The following is a 23,283-nucleotide window of genomic DNA, read 5'->3' as shown; positions in this document are numbered from 1 at the left end:
ATCCAGTCCCCATAGCTCTGTGCTTTTATTGTGTCAAAAAAAGATTTTATTGATATGCAAATGAGGCAAAGATGAGTCCTGTTTCCTCCATACTTCAGAGATGAGTCCAGCATTCCCTGACTCTGAGCCCAGCCACGCTCACTGTGAAGGAGCCCAACACCGCCCCGCATCCTCCGAATCTCCTCCTTGCTCCCAGACGTCACAAAGCTAGAGCGCCGTTATCTTGCGATGCGCGAGCTAGCGCATGCGCAGTTCGTTCCCTGAGGCTGATGCCAGCACAGGGAAGGAACACTATGCCGACACTGTGCATGCGCTAGCTCGTGCATCGCGAGTTTACGGCGCTCTAGCTTTGTGACGTCGGGGAGCAAGGAAGAGATTCTGAGTATGCGGGGCAGTGCTGGGCTCCTTCACAGTGGGCGTGGCTGGGCTCCGGAAACGTTAGTAACAGCTCCTTGGGCTTTTTACTTGTCTCATTTGCATATGTATCAAATTGTTTTTTTTTTACACAATAAAAGCACACAGAGCTATGGGGACTGGGTATTGCAAATGGGCTAGCGGCGATCTAGCAACTCATGTCCTTAGCTCTATACCCAAAATCCAGGTGACAGGTTCCCTTTAACTTAAAGAAAATGGATGAGCAGGAACACAGGGAAGGTCCACACACAAACTATTCCAAATCCAAGCAGAGAATATCAGCCGCATGGTATGAAGTGTTAGACCAAACTAAATAGGGAATGCAGTAATGACCACAGCAAGCAACAACACTGAGAATCAAAAGACTGTCAGTTAACCCCGCGTGCAGCCAGTCTTTCAGATTTTATAACCTCTGTCACAGGAGGTACCGTGACAGGTATACCCAGTCAGTCCCGGAAGATTGTAATAATTTATTTATATTTTTTTTTAATACCATTCATTGCAGCTGCCATAAAGCAATGCCTATACAGCTTTACTGTATATACAAACAATGCAGGAAGGAAGTGTGTGTCTGCAATATTCTGTCTGTCTTCATCCATACCCCACAACTCCATTGATTTTTTAAAATAAATAAAAATTATAAAAAAACGAATTTCTCCCAATATAATTTAATAAAACTAAATACATAAGACATGTTCCATTTAAAGCCGCCCTGTCACCAGGATCAACCCTTTTAAACCAGACATACTAGCTGGTAGGGCTCATCAGGCTGATTAAAACCATACGTTTCTTTTGTCTGTATGCTAAACAGCTGCAGAGATATGTGTTTTTATTCATATGCAAATAAGTTTGAACACCAGGAGGCGGGGCTGCATCCTTTGAGCACCTTATAACACCCCCTGTGCTCTGCACACTCCCCCCTCCCCTTGATTGACAGGGCTAGACATGCTGAGGGCAGAGCTGTGTCCTAGCATCTACATATTATGTACTCTATGTACTATAGCTTCACCCTTATACCCTTATCATATTGAGAATAATGTTTTTAGGGTTAAAAAGTTAATACATAAGGCTAGTTTCTTTATAATCATATATTGTGCCTGTGAATAAACTAGTAAGTTTTCAGTAGTGTTGAGCGAATCAAGCTTCGGATCCTAGATCTGAAGTCGATTCGCTTCAAACTTCGTTTTAATGCTGTACGGAGACCTGTCTCCATACAGCATTAAAATGTATGGGCTCCGGCAAGGTGAACAAAGATATGACCGAAGTCTCTGTCATATTTGCCTCGCCGGACCCCATGCATTTGAATGCTGTACGGAGACAAATCCGAAGCTTGATTCACTCAACACTAGTTTTCAGGTATTTAAGAAAAAAGAAAAAACGCTATTGACAATGTAGTGAGGCCTTTTATTAGTTTTTTTATTTTTATTATATGATTAATTATGGGTTAAATGAGGGAGGAAAAAAATTTACCACATTACCACATAGAGAAGCATGTTTCTATTCTTATAAGCTAACACATATTACTGGTGTCTAATCATATATTTTGCTTGTGAATAAACCAGTAATGTGTATATTAGCTTTCTGAGCAGATCTCAATGTGGTGAAGCTATAGTACATAGAGTGTATGGTATGTATAAGCTAGGACACTGCTCTGCCCTCAGCATGTCTAGCCCTGTCAATCAAGGGGAAGGGGGAGTGTGCAGAGCACAGGGGGTGTTACATAGCAGTGCTCAGACGATTCAGCCCTGCCTCCTAGTGCTCAAACTTCTCATTTACATATGAATAAAATACAGATTTGTCTGCAACTGTTTAGCATACAGACAAAAGAAAGGTATAGTTTTAGTCAGCATGATATGCCCTACCAGGCAGTTTGTCTAGTTTAATGAGGTTGATTCTTGTCACAGAGCCGTTGTAGTAAGCTAATTTTATTATGTATTCACATACATTTTATTCATCTCCTGACAATGATCTGCTCAAGTTTCTCACATCTCCACTTCATGTCTTGAGTGTATAAAATCATAAATGAAAAAAAGAAAATCTGTATACTTTAATGTAAGGTAATTCCTGTAGGAACAAATGTTTTGAAATGGAGCACAGTAGTATATTTTTGGGTGATGACGTTCCCTTTAGAAGGTATGTGGTTAAAGATGAGCCTGTTCCTGCTGCTAGTCTTTCCATAACAGTTCTGTTGGCTCAGTTAACATGCTCAGGGTGCATTGCTTACATACGTGTGCATTGTTGATAACTCTTAGGATGCATTAAGTTTGGTTTCCCCCTCTGTATTGCATGTTTCCATGTTATGCTCTTTTTGGCATCCTATTTTTTATCATTTTGGTTTGTGTGCGTGCATTTGTTTCTGCTATGTTTTCTTTTGCATTTTAGCTAAATTCAGACTTGCCATGCATGATGCCAGATCTAGCACACACTGCAGAGCCCTAGCAGATAAGAAGTTGCAAATGTGTTTACGAAAGGCACGGACTCTTCAGGACCGCATGCTGCCGCCGACAATTCCTCAACCGCTGCCACCAGCTTACCCCTCTCCACAGGGGGGAGCTATAAACCAATCTTCAAGGTAGCTGCCATGAAACTTCCTTGACTAGGAATGAACTGGAAAACTGTTGCTCTTAACATGACTTAGAAATCATTCAAAGGAATACTATACATAAAATAAAAACTGACTGTATGTTGATCAACATGGGGTATTGCATTAGAACCACTCTATTTGTGTTGGCAACTTGGCAAAGTCGTGGGGAATTATGATTATCACATTTAAAGCGACACACAAAGTTTACACAAAGTGAAAAAATCTGCTGCAAAATGTGCAGAAGAATCAACCTGCTTTGCAAAATTCCATCACAGATAGGGCATGATGCAGCTCTATTTCTTTTTCTGCATGTAATGCAGATTTTGTAAAACCTCATTGACCTTACAATGCAAAGTGCCATAATGTAAATGCACTTTAACCTAGCCTTAGGTGAACCAAGTGTGAGCCCACCCAGTCTACTTTAAAGAGAACTTGTCTCAATAAAAATGCTGGGCAATTTGCAGGAGGCATCTTAAAGAGCAGGAGAAGCTGAGCATGATATGAAAAGGTTCAATGTATTGCTTTCAGTCATTGTTCATTCTGAGCTTGGGGGTCACGTGGGTGGTCCTGATCAGTGATTGACAGCTTTCTCTATATAAGCAGTCAGATACGGAGATAGTTGTCAATCACTAAGGAGGACCATGCACATGACTCCTAAGCTCAGAATGAGCAGATATTTAAATGTATAAATTGCAAGTTTTACTGAATCTTTCCCACAAAACTATATATCAATCTGTTCAACTCCTTTGATTCTAGAACATGCTGCTTGCTGCACTACTCTTTATGGTGACAAATATGCTTTAGGTCATTTTACATGTCCTGACAAGATGGTTTCAATTTCTCTCTGCCGCACTGATCATTATACACCCAGAGTATTTTATTTTGTTCTGGAGATATAGTCGTCCTTTGAGTGAAATCATCTTGGTTGGAGAGAGAAGCAAGATATAGTTATCCATACATTAAATAAACCATTTCTTTAGCTGTGTTGACTAGCTTTACAAGCACTGAAATAAATTCATATGTAGAGAGGGCGTATATATATTGCTAAAAGAGACCACAAGCCTTCCAAGCTAATACAGTAAAGAAGTTCATAATTGTTCTTCTGCATTAATTCCATTGCGTCTTAGTCATTTTACTGTTATTTGCATTTGTTAATTTGTAAGTGCTTAACTGATTTCACATTTGTGATGTTCTGTCATATTCCGTTTTTGGATTTTTTTCAATCCAATGCACATGTTTTTGCTGAAATATGAAAAATATATATTTTGCGGGCATTTTACATTCTCCCAACATAAGATATTTTTTACCATACATACACACATACATATATATACAATATGAAGTTGATCTTGCATGCATGGATTTTGTGTATGGTCAATGCACCATATGTCATTTTCAAGTTATCAAAGATACATTTTTGCAGCGTTGATATCTAGAATATATATTTTTCATAATTAGCCTTGATTTCCTGTATTTAAGTAATATGGCAAATGATATCTCACCTCCTTGCAGTGACCAGGCTATCTCGGACAAAGTTTCAGTGAACCATCAGGTAATGGCAGAGACAACCGCAAAGGAGGACTTCACATCCACTCCATTACCACACCCGTTTGCTTCTAGCCATGAGTTGCTTCCATCATCTGCTGAGTCTTCCAGCTTGTCAACTTCAGAACATTGCCCATGTAGCAAAACATTTTCTAACTACCGTGCTCCTTCAGGTCCTAATTCCCCAGAGAGTGCCTCAACTCCTACACAGAGCACGGTTGATAAAATTTTAAGAGTGGATGATTGTAGCCCAGACCTACAACTCAAAAACCCAAAAGGTGATCAAGCTACTGCAGGAAGCCCTAATAGTGCTAAGGTGACTGAGGAACATGAAGCTAAAGATGGTCCTCTGCGGAAGATTAAACTCAATGGCATTAAATCTGGTTCTTTACCATCATTGTTATTTCCCTGGGCACGTCGGGCACAAGCTCAGTCTCCAGATAGAAACAACCAACCCAGCCATTGTAACAAATCTGTTAGTACAGAAATTCATACAAATGAAGATAAGGTTGGTTCTTGCATTGTCCCAACGGTCTCTCCAACTGTTACAAATAGTTTTACTGTTCATCCAGCTGTCGTCTCCACAAAAACAAACAGCCAGGACAACTTATTAGATAAACAATGTGAATTAAATGTCTTTGAGACTAGCAAAGTTGAGGCACCTAAAAGTAAGGGGTTGGTTCGTTCTCTCGCACAACAATTTCAGCGGCTACAAGGGGGCTCACCAAAGAGAAGCAGTTTTGGCGTGAATTTTACTGGAATAGACAGCTCTGAACAGAAGTTTTCACCAGTGGGGCAAATACAGGATTCCCTGAACCTTTTGGAAACTGAATCAGGTCTGCAGTCTCTGGTCATGCAAGAGAATAAATCTGTCAGTACGGATCAAGCAAGTACTTCTCCAGATTCCGAGGATTCATCATATAACATAAATGGATCCAGTGTAAACCATCTGAACAGCCATAATGCAGTGCCGCTTAAGGAAGTTCTACAAGGAGACATGGCTAACGGTGTTAACCGTGACAAGTTTTACTACAAAGCTGAAAAAAAGGTGAAATTTGGAAGCACAGTGCATTTGCCAGCTTCTGTGCCCACGAACCAGTGGGTTGATAGTGTTAGCAGATATTATAATGCCCAAGAAGATGATACTGATGTGGAACACCATGCTCGTCCAAGTTTCTCCAATCGAAAGTCAGTAAGGTATGGCTTATCAAAGAGCTCAATTGATCTCCGGCAGGATTGGAAACAGGATGCTGAGCATGGTGTTAGAGAGTTGGATACCTGGTATAACATCAGCCTTCAGACTTGTCCAGGCAACAGGACTCTGCAGTGGAGATCTGAAAACTCTAGACAGGCATTTGGAAAACCATGTAAGTGTTATTGTCTATTTAGCAGTGTATGGGAGGGGGGCCTTTATTATCAACTGTGCACCATAATTGTGGCAAAAAAAGTCGAAATGTTTTATTCACATTTGTTTTTGTACGAAAAATGTGAATTTTTTTAATGATTTTAAAAAGTGCACTTTTGAGTTATATGAGTAGAGAATAGCAGGAGGAGAGGTATGGCATAAATTTGAGTTCACATCTACGCCCGCTCGTGGCTGCCATAGATTTCCATTGGCCCCCAGATTGAAAGATGCATACAATTAAGAGGCCTGTGCATTGCCAGTCTTAGTACATTGTAGCCTGTGTTTAATCTGTGAAATATTGCAGGTTGTTTTGTGTGCACCCATGTAATCCTCTTTAATTGTTTCACCAATGCTAAATTGAGTGACACAATTCATAATGTAACTTAATAAAGTAAAATCGTATAATACTGAAGTAAAAACCATTTTAGACATATTTGACTCAAGGAAGCTCACACCGCATTTTACAAGGGAGGGATCATGTGTACTGATCAAAAAAAAATCTCGAATATTCAAAATTACGAATATATATCACTATATTCTAAATACTCGCAAAAAATTCGCAATTCGAATATTCGTGATCAACACTAATAGCTACTAGAGAAGGGTTGTTGATCCAGGGAGTTATTCGGATTGCCTTATTGGAGTCGGGAAGGAATTTTTTCCCCCCTTAAGTGGGGAAAATTGGCTTCTACCTCAGTTTTTTTTTTGCCTTCCTCTGGATCAACCTGCAGGACAACAGGCCGAACTGGATGGACAAATGTCTTTTTTTGGCCTTATATACTATGTTACTATAGTTTAAGAACAAAACAAAAAAAGAAGAAAAAAAAAAGTTTTCCATTCTTCTGATTCATCAGAAGAACAGCAAAATAAAGAAAAATGGACCCTTTATTTTGAGCATCCGTTGTCCTCATTTCACATCCAATTTTGTCAGTTCCATCAGAGATCCCTTATTTTAGACAGGACAAAAAGTCCTCCACGCACAAAGGACTTTTTTCCCCATGTAAAATAACAGATCTCTGACTGAACTGACAAAATCTGACCCAAAATGAGCACAACAGATGCTCAAAATAAAAGTTCAGAAACTGAATGGAAAACTAAATAGTCATGTGAACCCGGCTTTAGTCAATTAAGAAAATATTTGTACTTGTTGTTCACTTGTAGTAACTGTTCTAAAAAGGATTTATTGTGACTAGTTTGCTTTATTAATGTTTCAATAATTTTCTGTTTGCCCTAAAGTTTTGGACAATACATCTGCAAGAAAAATGCAGCATGCTGCTGGTAAAGGTCTGTCAAGAACACCAACGGCTGAGATAGAACGCAGTCTCTGTGGAAGCACACATTCCCCTGTGTCTAAGGTATGTTTGCCAACTGGCTGGTCAGAACCAAACTTAATTCTTTGCTATTCGGCTGCTTTCAACAGAGCGTGTAAGGTCCAGCAAACACATCCATTATGACTGCCACATTTCCCACACCAAACACGGTTCCTCTGTTGCAAACTCACAGCCTTATAATGATGCTGTAAATTCCTGCCAGAAAGCCAGTGTACTGTACTCGCATAATGGCAAGAGCATAGTCCAGTCCAGTCCAGCAGTGTTTGGTCTGGGAAATGCAGTAGTCACAACAAACGGACGTGTATATGTGAACTAAGCCTTAGGCTTACAGTGGCTGGATACACATAATGCAGCCCAGCGAGCACTACTAAGCATGTCATATTTTTTTCTAGTTAGTGTTTTTGGGGTAGTAGTTCATTGGATTTATTCTCATGGTAGAGTCAAGACATGGTTTCTGCCATGATTTTCATAAAATGGCCACTTGTCCATTCGCAGCAGCCATGTCACCAGATGGGCAACCTCAGGAGCCCACATTTAGCAGCCATTTATGGTACAGTATATCTTGTGGATATGCCATAAATGTCTTAAGGTATGAATGCCACCTTAATATTACAACTGCAAAAAGAAATAAATTGCAACCAGTTAAAGGTTACCAGGGGGAATCAAATTACTTCTGGTTCTCCAATAGAAATTTGACTGAATGTAGAATGTTTTTTACAGTAGTCTCAAGTTAGCCAGTTGGGCTGTTGAGAATCTGTAGTTTTCATGCAGCAATCTCCCTGATATAATTTCTTTTAGTTAGGGGGCAGTTCTCCAACCTTACCGTTGTCTAACTCTGAAATGAAGGGACCCTCAAAGGTATTTTTTTTGTATTTGTGAAAGCTAACAATATACGTCAAAACAGTCCACAAGATTGGCCAACAAGCTAGTGTATGTGGGGACAGCCCAACAGTCCTTCTGGGTATGAATAAGGTTAGACTCGGCATGCCCAATATATATTTTTTTCCCTATAGGGATAAGTGCTGCTAGAAGCGTCAGGCAGTGATTTATTTTCTCTCACTTTTGTAATAAGCACTCGGCTCCATGACCATCTTGTGTTGCATTTAGTACAAGCAGCTTCATTATGGATGATGTTGCTGTATGTGTGGCATGAAAATGATGCTGATTTCAGATAATTAACTAAAACAATGGGATTTTAATACATGTACTATAGGCCATGGACAGTCTTCAAAATAAGTGCTATATAAAATGCACAATGATCCTGGTAGCACATGTGAATGTAAATCGGGTAAACTAGAGGAATGGCACGTCATGCTGGTTGTATCCCAGATTCTCCCTATTTTCTTTAATCCACTCATTTCTATATTAATAAGCATAGATAACCTATCTGCTGCTATATCCTGTACAAAACTGTTTTGCTTGCCCTTTTCTTGCACTTTTTCCAATATACTAACCTTCATTCCATGATGGACGGCATTTTCTACAAAGTAATTGAGCACAATATTGCAGTCATAAGATTTATTTGTGAAATATACAAACTTGTATACACTTTTCTGACAAGAAGTATTTACCACATCAGAGATGCCCCATTATTGCTGATCTGGTTTCTAAGCATAAAAAAGTTTATTAAGGAAATTCATATAATAGAAATCAAATGGCGTTCCTAGAAATCAAATTAGGATCCTAAAAAACTGGATCGGTCATTGTTTTTAGTGACAGATCCAGTTTGTTCCGTTTCAATGATCTGACAAAATGGAATGCTGGCAGAACGGAAGGCGTCCTGATGCATCCTGAACGGATCTCTTTCCATTCAGAATGCATGGGGACACCATGTTGGCCCAGTTTTGAGATCATCTGCTGCTTTTCAAACCCGGAATGCCAAAACACATATGTGAAAGTGGCCTAAAAGGGCTAGAAATTAGTGGCATTTGGTGCAATATATTCTGAGCATTCCTGCCAAATTGTGTATGCACCTGCAGGTCACTCATGGCAGAGACCAAAGCAGGAAGTTGGAGGAAGAGGAGCTGTACAGTGCAGAGAATTTCCGAAGGCTGGCAAGGAGCCTCAGTGGGACTGTCATCCCTAACAGAGAAGAGACTCTTGTCTCTTCTCACAGTTTTGTAAGTAATACAGATTTGATTGACATGTTTGGTAACATTAAATTAGACCCAATATTTATACATCAAGTTATAGGCAGCTATTCATAGGCAGATTTAAAATGTGGCGCCGTGTGTAAATCATGGATGACTCTGATGCTGATGCTACCTTCTTTACTTTTCTTATCCCCAGACACTTATGTTTTCTTCACTTATTTTGAATTCACTTCTGTTTGCATGTTTGAAACGCTTAACAATTTTCTCAAGTTTTTTCTTCTTTCACTTGTATTTTAGGAATAGTTGGCAAACGTGTTTGCTAGATATCAGGACTGTAACATCATGGCTATATGGCTTTAGTACCTGTGCCCAATGGGGCTCATACAGGTGCATCTCAATAAATTAGAATATCATCAAAAAGTGAATGTTTTCCAGTAATTCAATTCAAAAAGTTAATGTATTCCAGTAATTTAATTCAAAAAGTGAAAGTCCTTATATAGATTCATTACATACAGAGTAGCAAAAAAATGTCCAGCTCCTTTTCCTTAAAAACCAATGCTTTATTCTTTCACATATTCAATTAAAATCCATGTGTACAAACGGAGAAACTGTAGCACAATGTGACGCGTTTCGGGCCACTTGTATATGGGCCCTTCATCCAGACATGTCATGTCTGGATGAAGGGCCCATACGGTGCATTCCGGTCAGCCGGGCGCCGCCAAATTTTGACCCAGGCTTCACGGCCTGCTGAGCTGCGATTCCGGCGCTCCTTTCCGGGCCCCCTGACTCCTCCGGCCCGCGGGGTGGGCACCCGCGGCCGGTATGTGCATGCGCCGCTCCCTCCAGACCCCGGCTGGTACTCCCGGGCACCGCTAAAATTTAGGCCCCGGCTCGCGACCTACTAGGCCGCAAAATTCCGGCCTCGATTGGAGGGGGCGGGAACTTCTCCAGGCGCAAATTCTTCCCGCCAGGAGATTCCCCCGCCTCCAGGGGATCGCTGCACCGCCCCCTGGCCGGATCCCTATTAACCTTCTTGGTACCGGCCGGCTCCCATCTGGAGGGGACCCTAAGATGCTGGCCCCTTTCCTGCCTCTCAGAGAGGCTGTGCCCCTATATGGTGGCCCCCTTCTAGCCTCAGAGAGGCTGTGTTTTTAAATAATAATAAAAAAAATAAAAATAAAAAGTGAAATAACAAAATTCTTGTTGGCTGCGCAGGACACTGCAGCCTGGCCTCAGTAGCACTGGCCATATGCATGCCCCTCTTCCATAGGCGGCATGTCGCGCTCCCCGTCCGCAGCGCTGGCCAGGTGCATGTTCCCCTTCTAGGCGGACCCTTACCCTCTCCCGGGATATGGTGCTGGCCAGGTGCAGGCCGCCTTTTCTGTAGGCAGAATTTGTCACCCTATCCAGTTACGGTGCTGGCCATGTGCATGACCCCCTTCTGTAGGCGGAATACTTCACTCTCACAGGATATGGTGCAGGTCATGTGCACGACTCCCTTCCATAGGCGGAACGCTGCACTCTCGCTGGATTCGCTGCCGGCCATATGCATGACCTCCTTCCATAGGCGGAATGCTGCGCACTCTCAGGATTCACTGCCGGCCATATGCATGACCTCCTTCCATAGGCGGAATGCTGCACTCTCTCAGGATTCGCTGCCGTCCATATGCATGACCTCCTTCCATAGGCGGAATGCTTCACTCTCGCTGGATTCGCTGCCGGCCATATGCATGACCCCCTTCCATAGGCGGAATGCTGCACTCTCTCAGGATTCGCTGCCGGCCATATGCATGACCTCCTTCCATAGGCGGAATGCTGCGCACTCTCAGGATTCACTGCCGGCCGTATGCATGACCTCCTTCCATAGGTGGAATGCTGCACTCTCTCCGGATTCGCTGCCGGCCATATGCATGACCTCCTTCCACAGGCGGAATGCTGCACTCTCTCTGGATTCGCTGCCGGTCATATGCATGACCTCCTTCTATAGGTGGAATGCTGCACTCTCTCTGGATTCGCTGCCAGCCATATGCATGGCCTCCTTCCATAGGCGGAATGTTGCACTCTCACTAGATTCGCTGCCGGCCATGGGCATGCCTCCTTTCCTCAGGCGGCATACGTTCATTCTCACTGACTGTGGTTGTTCTCTCACCAGTATGTTGCTGGCCATGTCATGTGCATGATTCTCATCCATGGCGGGGTGCTTGCACTTTCACTGGATGCAATGCTGGCCATGTGCATGACCCCCCTTTCGGGGCGGATTACTGCACTCTCGCCGGATACGTTGCTGGCCATGAACATTGCCCTCCTCATTCCATGGGCGGAATTTTGCACGCTCACGAGACTCATGGCTGTCCTTGTATATGCTGTACTGGACTCGTACATGTTCCCCTTCATTGGCGGAGTAGTTGCACTCTCACGGAATTCGGTGTTAGGTGGATTATTTCACAATCACTTAATGCTAGGATAACCCCGTGCATGTCCCCCTTTCTCTGGGCGGACCTCCTGCTTTCCTGTTGGATACTGTGCGGCCATGTGCATGGTCCCCTTCTGGGCGAAATATGGTATGTTCTACTTCTCTGAAGTTGGTACTGACCTTGGGCATCACCCCCTTTTGGGGCGGGCCTTTGCACTCTTGCCAACTGCAGTGTTTGCCAGGTACGTTCCCCCCTTTCTGGGCGGACTGCCTGCGTTCCATCGCATGCCGTACTAGTCTTGTGCATGACTCCCTTTCAGGCTGCACTTTGCACGCCCGTAGATACTGTGTGACTCTGTGGCTAGCCCCCTTCGCTGAGTGACTATTTTACAGTGAGCGGACGTTCTTGTGCGCTCTGCGTTGTTTGGGCCGTGTATGCCTTCTCCTCCCGTAGGTGGGTTGGCCTTCTCACTGCTTCGGGGCTGCTCGTACGTATGCCTCCCTTCCTCCTGCGACATACTTGTTTCTCATGGGATACGATGCTGGCCGCAGCCTTGCATTCTTTTCTGAAGAGATCATTCTGCTTCCACCTGACCCGGACGGGCTCTACTTGCGCTCTACTGCACCAAGCTAGGCGGTACTCGTTTTTCGGGTTTGGGGTTCTGTTGCGACTGTATCCACCACGTTTGTTGGCCTTTCCACCTGGGGAGTGTTCGTGGTTCCTAGATGCGTTCCCATTCGTCCTCCTGCGGCATTGCCTTCCTGTGCAAGCGGTCACATGGGCGAGAGTGCTGTCTGCAGCGCCCCTCGAATCCTACGTTGACTTTGGCGGGACTACGGTTCCCTCGCCTACTACCATTTCCTCCTTTTCGGATGCAGTGTGGTATGAGTCTTTTCTATTGGCGCCCTCTGCTCTGCTACCAGGTTCGGGCCGCTCTTCTCAGGAAGGTCACCCAACTTCTCTTGGGTGCTCGGTTGTCCAAGTCTGGCGGACTTCTACTTTGGGTTCTTCAGGGTAATCGTCTTCTGCGAGGCGGTGAGCCGGGCGTCTCACAGTGTAACGGGTTTTCTGCCTTTGAGCTGTCCTACTATGACTTCCCTGTTGCCCACTCCTCCTTTCGGTCGGAGGGTGTTATGCCGGCCTCTGTCTCAACTTTTTTTCTTGCCTGCTCTGTTTTGGCTCCCGCTCGGGGCATATCACTCCGATGTGGCGTCTGCCCCAGCCAGGCTTCAGAGGCTGTTCCTTCACTGCCCTCCCCTCTGGGGAGAGCATGCTTGTTCGCTTGGATGGTTCCGGTGTTTCTTGCGACCTCGTACCGTCTCCCTCGTTCACACTGGCTGTACTGGCTGTGCGCCCATTTATCGGGTCTACCGCGTTCTGTCCTCCCGCTTGGGTGCAGATTGCGTTTTTTCCATTCTGGGCGATGGTTCTGCTGTAGACTTACCTTTTCGGTAACTTGGGAGAACTACCCTTCGGTCCAGATTGTCCTTAGATCTCCCACACCGGGACTATAGTACCCCTTCCTCTGGGGGCAACATCGACGTGGACTTTAGCCTGTCTTGTCCTGGCATCTGTCAGATGCTGCGATGACCCTTTCAGTTCCTTCGGTCTGTCCTTTGCTCCCCCACTCCGGGTGGGTACAGGACAACGTTGCTCGGGGGCCGACGGGACCAGTTTTTTGCCGGACTCTTGTGCCTGTGTTACTGGTCTGCGCCTGATCACATTGGGTTTTTTCCCCGCTTGCCCAGACTATTCCAGCGGGCACGCTAGTGTTCGCTCCCGGCCTTGCTTCGTCCAGGATCTATTATCGGACTTAGAGTCCGTACCTGAGGTTCTGTGGGAAGCTGAGTTTTCCCCACTCTGCCTTTCTCTCCCCATGGTTCTGTCCTTCTCCAGTCCGGCCTGGACCTGGGACTGGGACTCTGTTCCTTGAAGGGTCAAGTGTCGGCGCTGTCCATAATCTTCCAGCGTTCCTGGCCCCTCTTGGGCCTGTCAAGACATTCTTCCACGGAGTGGCTCATTGGTTCCTCTGTACCGTCCCCGGTACCGCCCTGGGAACTACATACTGAGCTCTCGGCGCTCCAAGCTTTCCTTTGGAGCCGTTACAGAAGTTCTCTATACTTCTTCTGTCCTGTACTGTTGGTTTTTCTGTAGCTATCGTGTCTCTCAGACAGGTGTCTGAATGGCGGCCCTTCTTATTCCGGGCCTCCTGTCTTTCCCCAGGACAGGGCTGTTCTCCATCCCGTCCCTACTTCACCGATTGGACGTTGTTCGGGCCTTGCAGTTTTACTTGGAGATCACCGGCTCTTGTCGGCGCTCGGACTCTTGTGGTTCTAGGAGGTCCGCGCAACGGTTTGACAACCTCCAGGGTGGCTTTCGCCCGCTTCATCGGAATGGTTATTGCTGAGGTTACCGCACCAAGGGCAGGGTTCCGCCTTCAGTGTCGCCGTTCATTCCACCAGAGCGGTCGGTGTCTCCTGGGGCGGAGACATTGAGCTTCGGCCGCGTAATTGTGCGAGGCGGCCACCGGTCTTCCTTGCACGCCTTACCATGTTCTACAGGGTGCATGCTTGGGCTCCGGCGGATGCTGCTTGGGCCGCCTGGTTTTGCAGGCGGCGGTTCCTTGATGCCTTCGGGTACTTCGCCTTGGAGCTGTGGTCCCCCCCTTCTTGGACTGCTCTCGAACGTCCCAAGGTTTCCTGTGTCCCCCAAGGAAAATGGGCGAGAAAACAAGATTTTTGTATAACTTACCAGTAAAATCTCTTTCTCGCTCTTCCTTGGGGGACACAGCATCCACCCATTCATTGTTTTTTTTCTACACGGTTTCCGGACTTGGTTTTCCCCGTGGGTAGTTGGCTTGTTGTTTCCTCTTGTTGGACATTGCCTTTTCTTACTATTTGGACACGCAACTGGCAGTCTCTCTCTCCAGGCTGAGGGTATAGCTGCTGGAGGAGGGGCTTAACAGTTTCCACTTAGTGTCACGCCTCCTAGGGAGCTGAGCTATACCCAAGGTTTCCTGTGTTCCCCAAGGAAGAGCGAGAAAGAGATTTTACTGGCAAGTTATACAAAAATCTCATTTTTCCAGCAGGACTTGACACCTGCCCAAAGTACCAATACCTGGTTTTATAACCACGGTATCACTGTGCTTGATTGGCAGGCAAACTCGCCTGACCTAATCCCCATAAAGAATCTAAAGAGTTGTCACAGTCTCTCCTGACACAGGGGTCAGAATATCTAAGAGACTGTCTGCACGTGATGTGATCTGACAGTCTCTCTGGTTTCACTTGCTTCTGTGTTGTTGCTGGGTATGACCACACCTCTGGTCTCAGTTGTAGCTTAAGTGTTCATTCCATCTCCTCTATTTAGTCTGACCTCACTCATCATGCTATGCGGTTGTTAGCTCCTTTTGGATGTTGGAAGTGCTCGTCCTTATACTTCAGAGTTAAGTGTCTTTCCTTTATTTCTTGTTGGTTGTTTTCCCCTTCCTTTTGGTATTAGGCTTTTAAGGAGTCTCCTGTTCCTTTAGCTGGGAAGGAACAGGTTTTCTCTTGTCCTGACACTATTTCCAGGGCCCTTCAGGGTCAGATAGGGCCCTAGGTTCCAGCACATGAACATTCCTACCTTTTAAGGTCTGTTCATACTGATAGTAGTCAGGGCTCGGTTTAGGGATTCACTAGGTGGTGACCTTTTCCCCTTTCCTTAGTTTCCAGGCCTAGTACCTTTTCCATTCCCTCTTGTGGTCAGTGTGGAGTATCTACCCACACCATGCTGTGACAGGAGTATTGTCAAGAGTAACATGAGAAACACCAGACCCAACAACCTGGGATTCTATAACACCTCAGCAGTGCCACAGGCCAATCGCATCCATGCTATGCCGCATTGATGCAGTAATTCCTGCAAAAGGTGCCCCAACCAAGTATTGGGTACATATACTGTATTTACTTTTCAGTAGGCCAACATGTCTGTATTAAAAATCACTTTTTTAATTGGTTTTATACACTCACCTAAAGAATTATTAGGAACACCTGTTCTATTTCTCATTAATGAAATTATCTAGTCAACCAATCACATGGCAGTTGCTTCAATGCATTTAGGGGTGTGGTCCTGGTCAAGACAATCTCCTGAACTCCAAACTGAATGTCAGAATGGGAAAGAAAGTGGATTTAAGCAATTTTGAGCGTGGCATGGTTGTTGGTGCAGACGGGCCGGTCTGAGTATTTCACAATCTGCTCAGTTACTGGGATTTTCACGCACAACCATTTCTAGGGTTTACAAAGAATGGTCCAGAAAAACATCCAGTGTGCGGCAGTCCTGTGGGCAAAAATGCCTTGTGGATGCTAGAGGTCAGAGGAGAATGGGCCGACTGATTCAAGCTGATAGAAGAGCAACGTTGACTGAAATAACCACTCATTACAACCAAGGTATGCAGCAAAGTATTTGTGAAGCCACAACGCGCACAACCTTGAGGCGGATGGGCTACAACAGCAGAAGACCCCACCGAATACCACTCATCTCCACTACAAATAGGAAAAAGAGGCTACAATTTGCACGAGCTCACCAAAATTGGACTGTTGAAGACTGTAAAAATGTTGCCTGGTCTGATGAGTCTCTATTTCTGTTGAGACATTCAAATGGTAGAGTCCGAATTTGGCGTAAACAGAATGAGAACATGTATCCATCCTGTGATGGCTACTTCCAGCAGGATAATGCACCATGTCACAAAGCTCGAATCATTTCAAATTGGTTTCTTGAACATGACAATGAGTTCACTGTACTAAAATGGCCCCCACAGTCACCAGATCTCAACTCAATAGAGCATCTTTGGGATGTGGTGGAGCGGGAGCTTCGTGCCCTGGATGTGCAGCCCTCAAATCTCCATCAACTGCAAGATGCTATCCTATCAATATGGGCCAACATTTCTAAAGAATGCTATCAGCACCTTGTTTAATCAATGCCACGTAGAATTAAGGCAGTTCTGAAGGCAAAAGGGGGTCCAAAACCGTATTAGTATGGTGTTCCTAATAATTCTTTAGGTGAGTGTATAATCTAATTTCCAAGATACTAACTTTTGAGTTTTCATTAGCTGTAAGCCATAATCCTCAACATTAAAATAAATAAACTCTTGAAACAGATCACTGTGTGTGTAAGGAATCTATATCATATGAGTTTCACTTTCTGAATTGACTTATTGAAATTAACTTTTTGATGATATTCTAATTTATCGAGATGCATCTGTAGTTTGTTTTCTGTATCAGACACATGCACACTTAGGGCCAACTTTATAGGAAGCCAGTTGATCTATTAGTGCAGGGATTCAGCAACCTTCGGCACTCCATGTGCTGTGAAACTACAACTTCCAGCATGCACACTTTCTTGGCTGTTATTGTAACTCCCATAAAAGTGAAAGGAGGATGCTGGGAGTTGCAGTTTCAGAACAGCTGGAGTGCCGGAGGTTGCTGATCCCTGTATTAGTATGTTTCTAGAATGTGTGAGGAAACTCCCAAACACAGAGGGAACATGCAACACCATGCAGGTGTTGAATTATGGTCAGAATGGAGCTCCAGTGCCTATAAGGCCGAGTTCACACGAATGTGTGTGATTCGTGGCCGTATTGCGGGCCGCAATACACGGCCACAGTTCTGTGTGCATTCCGCATCATGGATGCGGACCCATTCACTTCAATGGGTCCGCAAATCCGGAATCGCGGAACGGCCGCACGGGACGGGACCCCTTGGAAGCACTACGGAGTGCTTCCGTGGGGTTACGTCCTGTACTTCCATTCCGGAAAAAGATAGAACATATCTTTTAGCGGAACGGACGGATCGCGGACCCATTAAAGTGAATGGGTCCGCGATCCGATGCGGATGACCTACGGCCGGAGATCGTGCATTGCGGCCCGCTTTTTGCGGGCCGCAGCACAGGCACGGGTCACACACGTTCGTGTGAACTCTGCCTAACACTGCTATCATGGCACAAGTTGATTCACTGCATGATGAGAGATTATTACAAGTATGGATTAACACTTCTGACAAGTAGGCTTTGATATCACAACAGGCTCTGTTTTTTTTTTTTTGTTTTTTTTTTTTAAGCAATCATTTGCAGCTTTAGCCAAGCACTACATGTTATTGCATTGCTTTTTGGTGACGGGTGTTTGACTAATGTGGGTCCTGTTTTCTGGTCTGCACCCACCCTTGTTTGTTAGACTGCTTTGTGTATGGGTGTGTGTCAGTATTAGTTTTTGTTTGTGGTGCTTGATGTTTAGCCACATATTGTCCTACACAAGTGCTCTCTGACAAAATGTTATCCTGTTTCACATTAGCCATCTTGTTTATGGTTGTATTTATTTTTTTCTGTTTCATTTGTTAAAAGGAGGCATCCAATGAGAGGAAACCGCTTGTGGACAGCAGTCATCGCTCTCACAGCTCCTCCTCCTACCCTTATACCCACAATCCTTCTGTTTTATCCTATGAACCCCAGCACTACCCAACCCAGATGCAGCACCCATCTCATGAGGTACTGGCGCCCAGCATGGTGGGTGAGGCACACAGGCCACCAGGTAATTGCACACAACTCTCCTGCATGTTTTATTTATCTCTTGTATGGTATTTGTATACTTCATTGAAAGCCATTCGCTTTTCCCCTTATATCCTTTGTGCTGTGTTGAATTGGCTGTGCTTTTTCTGATTTTATTACCCTGTACTCAATGAGAAGAATGCTTGGATGGTTCTATAAGGCTGTACAAGCGCTAGTGTGAAACTAATCTAAGAATATGGTGCCCCACAGTTTAGGGCTCTTTCACACTTGCGTTGTCAGGATCCGGCGTGTACTCCATTTGCCGGAATTACACGCCGGATCCGGAAAAACGCAAGTGAACTGAAAGCATTTGAAGACCGATCCGTCTTCAAAATGCGTTCAGTGTTACTATGGCAGCCAGGACGCTATTAAAGTCCTGGCTCCAGAATGACGTCAGAGCGCCCCATGCGCATGGATGACGTGTCCATGCGATCACGTCATCCATGCGCGTGGGGCGCCCTGACGTCACTCTGGAGTGCCCGGGGAGCCGCACGGACGGTAAGTATACTGCTCCCCCGCTCCCCACTACACTTTACCATGGCTGCCAGGACTTTAGCGTCTTGGCAGCCATGGTAACCATTCAGAAAAAGCTAAACAACGGATCCGGCAATGCGCCGAAACGACGTTTAGCTTAAGGGCGGATCCAGATTAATGCCTTTCAAATGGGCATTAATTCCGGATCCGGCCTTGCGGCAAGTGTTCAGGATTTTTGGCCGGAGCAAAAAGCGCAGCATTCTGCGGTATTTTCTCCGGCCAAAAAACGTTCCGGTCCGGAACTGAAGACATCCTGATGCATCCTGAACGGATTTCTCTCCATTCAGAATGCATTAGGATAAAACTGATCAGGATTCTTCCGGCATAGAGCCTCGACGACGGAACTCTATGCCGGAAGACAAGAACGCAAGTGTGAAAGAGCCCTTACAGGCTGTGTACAACTTTGAAACCATTCAGTGTATCTAACATAAAATAAAATAAAATAAAGAAGCAACTTTGCAAACCGTTTTGATTAAAGATATTCTAACCTTCTGTTGTTGCAAATTGCAAACAAATCCTGTGCAATCTGACCCAGCAGATGTGTTACTCCTTTCCATCTGTCGCCTACTATTTACTAACATGCACTGGTAGGTTAGCAGGAAATGGTGCACAGATGAAAGAGAATATGACTGTATGATCAGACTTCACAAGGATTATTTGTAGTCTGTTACCGTGGAGAATACTGTCTGCAGAGTGTACATAGGGTTTTTGCCAAGTTTTATACCTATACCCTATTGGCAGGACAGGAGATAAGTCTAAATGGAGGGGTTTCACTGAGACCCCCACAAATCATGAAAATGGGGTGTTTTGTGCCCCCACCCCCCATATGAATGGAGCAGTTTGAAATTGCCAAGCACCATACTCCTGATAAGAGCTATGACCACTGGGAACCCCACTTACCAGATAGACTGATATCCTGAGGGCAAGACAAATCTTTTAAGCCTTAAGGGATTTTTCCATAAATCTTCACTATAAACTTATGGCCCCTAGCATACATTACCTTATAAGAGTCCCTGCCACTTTCTGCTCCTTGGCAACTGTTCAGCCATCTTCTGGTCCCTGGATTTTTTTTACTTCCAGCTGGGTTATGAAAATGGTCATCTGCACCACTACAAGCAATGACTGGATTCAGCCTTGACGTGTCCCTAAGCGGCACATCACTGCAACGTCATGTGCCACTTGCAGATACCTCACAGCTGAAGCCAGTCATTGGTGCAGCTGCGCAGGTGACAATGTCCATACCCCAGCCAGAAGTAAACAAGCTTGGGGACTGGAAGACGGCCGAACAGTTGCCAAGGTGCAGGACCGGAGTGGTGGGGAACAGGTAAATTGGAGTCTTTCATTATTACATACATGCTAGGGACCATAACTAAAGAGTGAAGATTCTTGTAAAGCCCCTTTAAGACTTCAAAGGTTTGTCTTGTTCAGAGAATAACGGATAAAATTCTAACTGGTAAAGGCTCTGACTACCTGGACGCCCCACCAATCATGAGAGTAGGGGTCCTTTTATCTCCCCATATGAATGGAGCAGAGGTCAAGCATGCGTGCTGCCCCTCTAGAGATGGGACCCCCACAATCATACATTAATGGTGTATCCACAAACATTATTTGTAGTTAAACATGCTTTATGTTTTACTTTTTATATTGGATTTTTCCTATAGATTTATATGCACTAAAGGGCATACCTTTGTGTTGTGCTACTACACTAGAGCGAAGTGCTGCTCCTCTTTGATTTCACACATTACCGCATATGTGCGCCACCTGGTGGCTGTGAGGTTAAATGTAAAATGCAGTCTTGTTTTAAAATTGGACAAGAATGTTTAGCATTAGACTACAATAAGTATATTCTTACACATAGCATCTTAAAAATGAGCCATATGATACAGCTCTCTATTTGACAGACTTACAGATTGTGCTATTAAATAGCCTATATAAACTGATGCTGGAATAAAACACCTTTGCATGTCACGGTTTCACTATGTTTGTAGTGGTTCATATATGTTGTAAATGGCATACCCATTTAGTATGATTAGGGAGACTACCCTTCAAGCCAGTAATCACCTGTGACAGCTTAATTGTCAATCTTCGGGTGATATCTTTCCCCTTGTCTACTACAAAATCTCACATTATTGTGGATCTTGTCTGTTATTAAGCAGAGCCACACAAGCTGCTACATAAGTAACATTATAGGACCTGTCTGTTTTTTACCATCCTTTTTGTTATAGTCCCCCACAAGTGATCCGATCGCAGGGTTTTCTGCTATGATAATTAGTGGTCAGCTGTTAGGGCATGTTCACATCTGCATTGGAGGCTCCGTTCACGGCCTCCGTCAAAGATCTTATCAAAAATAGCGGTGAGTAGTCCTGCATGCACTAAGGAAGCTGCAGGGAGGCTCATCTCCATGTCAATCCAGACACAATTTAGCTCTTTTTGCCACGTTCTTGACTGACTTTTTGATTTGGCAGCCTTTTATGCCCAATTTACCTATACTTTTGAACAATAACGATTACATATGTGTATGGGAACCTCTGCTGTTTTCCCTCTAGGCACCATGGTCCTTCTTACACCTGTCTGCCCTTCTATACATTGATATTGCATCATGTATGTCAGTACTTTAATACTTTATTGCATTTTTACTTTTTTAGTCAAATGTTAAAACTTATTTTTGAGTCCTTCCTAATATGTTTTAAGTGAAGCCAAATTGCTAATGAAATGTATTTGATTCAATAGAATTAATGGTTCGTATGTTCTCTCCCCTTTAACTTAAGGAGACCCAACTGTCCAAAAGCTTTTGGCTTTGCCTGACAGGAGTGAAAGTGTCAGAGTTACCGAACACTCAGATATGGAAGTGAGCTATGCAACTCTCCCAAGGGCACCCAAGATTGGTTCTAGTTTATACTCAACACAGAGGTCTTCACCTGGAGCTATGGAACCGAATATTCCAACCTACCAAAAGTGGTCAGGTCACACAGTGCAGGCAAACGGACCTGACCCAATCATGGGTAATTCCAGCTTATTGGGCTCTCCAGGCAAAAGCTTACAAAATGGTCTGTTTCAGCAAGAATCAAGCTACGGGGGCTATCAGACCTATAAGATGAATCGCAGACCATCGCCATCTACAGAGTACTGCACCTTAACTATGCCACGTAGCTCTTCCATGGGTAGAGGAGATTTGATGGTGAATGCTTTTGCTCCACAGCCTAGAATGCAGGGTCCTAGGAGAGTAGACATGCCACCAGAGGAAGACTGGAGACAAAACAGTTGTTCCCCTCAAATGGGCAGATGGAGGCAGCATCCAACATATTCCCCACATCGGACCTATTCTTCTGCCTCTGATATGTACGGTACAGCCATCTGGAGGGGTTCTTCTGCCTTGCCTAGAAATGGGAGGTAAATGTATTGGTATAGCTATCCAGAATGCTTACAAGAAGCTGCCAGATTTGCATCTTACACCTTTGATCCAAGCCTGTTACATGAAGGTTATTTGTTTGTAGTGTGATCGCCAGTCTTGTCTTAACACCTTTAAGCCTGTGGACAGTCCCTTTGTACTAGATGTTTGGTCAGGATTTGGAATTGTAATTACTATTTTAGATTGTCCAACTGGTGCAGGAGGGCTTTGCAATGAAGTAACATCAGAGCTAGCAGACGACCATACTCTACAAGCTCACCGCTCCTTCAGGTGTGTGAATTGCTGACAAATCATTCTTCCACTCAACAAACTATGAGAACAATTGCTGATTTCTTACCTTGTCAGCCTTGTGCTCAATTAGCAATAATATGCTTAAAAAGAGAGCGTTACAATATGTACAGGGTGTTTATCAACTACTCAGTCAAGGAGTAAAACCTAAGTATTTTGGAAACCATTGCCTTTGCTCTTTCAGACCCTGCTTCAGTTAGCAATATTTATATGTTGCAGTGGTGATACTTAGAGTAAACTGTTTTTGTTATGTGTTGGTTTCCTTTTGGTGTCTATGCGACCAAAAGACCATATCCGTTAAAATTACCCATGCACTGCAATTCTACAGGGTGTATAGTATAGTTTGTCCTTCCTCAAATTTACCTTAATAGCTTTTGCTGCCAGAAAAGGACATAACTACTGGCAGAGAGAACAATATCCAGAAGACCAGGCACTCGGGCAGTTGGTCTTCCAGTGGCACTCTAAACCAGCATGCAGTCAAGGGACTGGAAGTATTAGTTCGAAAGCAAACCCAGCATTAACCATGCAGATAGTTAAGCACAAATCTTGACTACTGTAAGGGAGGTGGGAGAGGAGGGGGGGCAATGCCACAGATGTTGAAGAATGCCATGCCCACCCCTTTTTCCTTCTCTCCAGTAATTGTAGCAAGTTGAACAGATGACTGTTATCACTGCATGCTTAAACCCTGATGTT

The 23,283-nt window shown here is 44.5% G+C and overlaps 1 protein-coding gene across 7 annotated transcripts in view; it reads left to right on the top strand.

Moving 5' to 3' along the window:
* The window catches only part of USP54 (ubiquitin specific peptidase 54), a 154,870-nt gene extending 131,904 nt beyond the window's left edge, over window positions 1–22,966 (top strand). For 5 of the 7 annotated variants that reach the window (XM_040437944.1, XM_040437945.1, XM_040437940.1 and 2 more), the window contains 6 exons: window positions 2,797–2,986; window positions 4,511–5,910; window positions 7,185–7,303; window positions 9,259–9,399; window positions 18,156–18,342; window positions 21,662–22,966. In XM_040437944.1, coding sequence (XP_040293878.1) covers window positions 2,797–2,986; window positions 4,511–5,910; window positions 7,185–7,303; window positions 9,259–9,399; window positions 18,156–18,342; window positions 21,662–22,287 — 2,663 coding nt within the window. In that variant the 3' untranslated portion in view covers window positions 22,288–22,966. Of the gene's footprint in view, window positions 1–2,796; window positions 2,987–4,510; window positions 5,911–7,184; window positions 7,304–9,258; window positions 9,400–18,155; window positions 18,343–21,661 lie in introns of those variants that run through there. The other 2 variants (XM_040437946.1, XM_040437947.1) reach the window with 2 other exon arrangements.
* Window positions 22,967–23,283: the final 317 nt, after the last annotated feature.

Source organism: Bufo bufo, chromosome 6 (assembly GCF_905171765.1).
Source record: "Bufo bufo chromosome 6, aBufBuf1.1, whole genome shotgun sequence".
In the NCBI taxonomy this organism is placed as follows: domain Eukaryota; kingdom Metazoa; phylum Chordata; class Amphibia; order Anura; family Bufonidae; genus Bufo; species Bufo bufo.
Note: the sequence above shows the minus strand (reverse complement) of the source record. Positions and strands in the feature narration are given on the sequence as shown.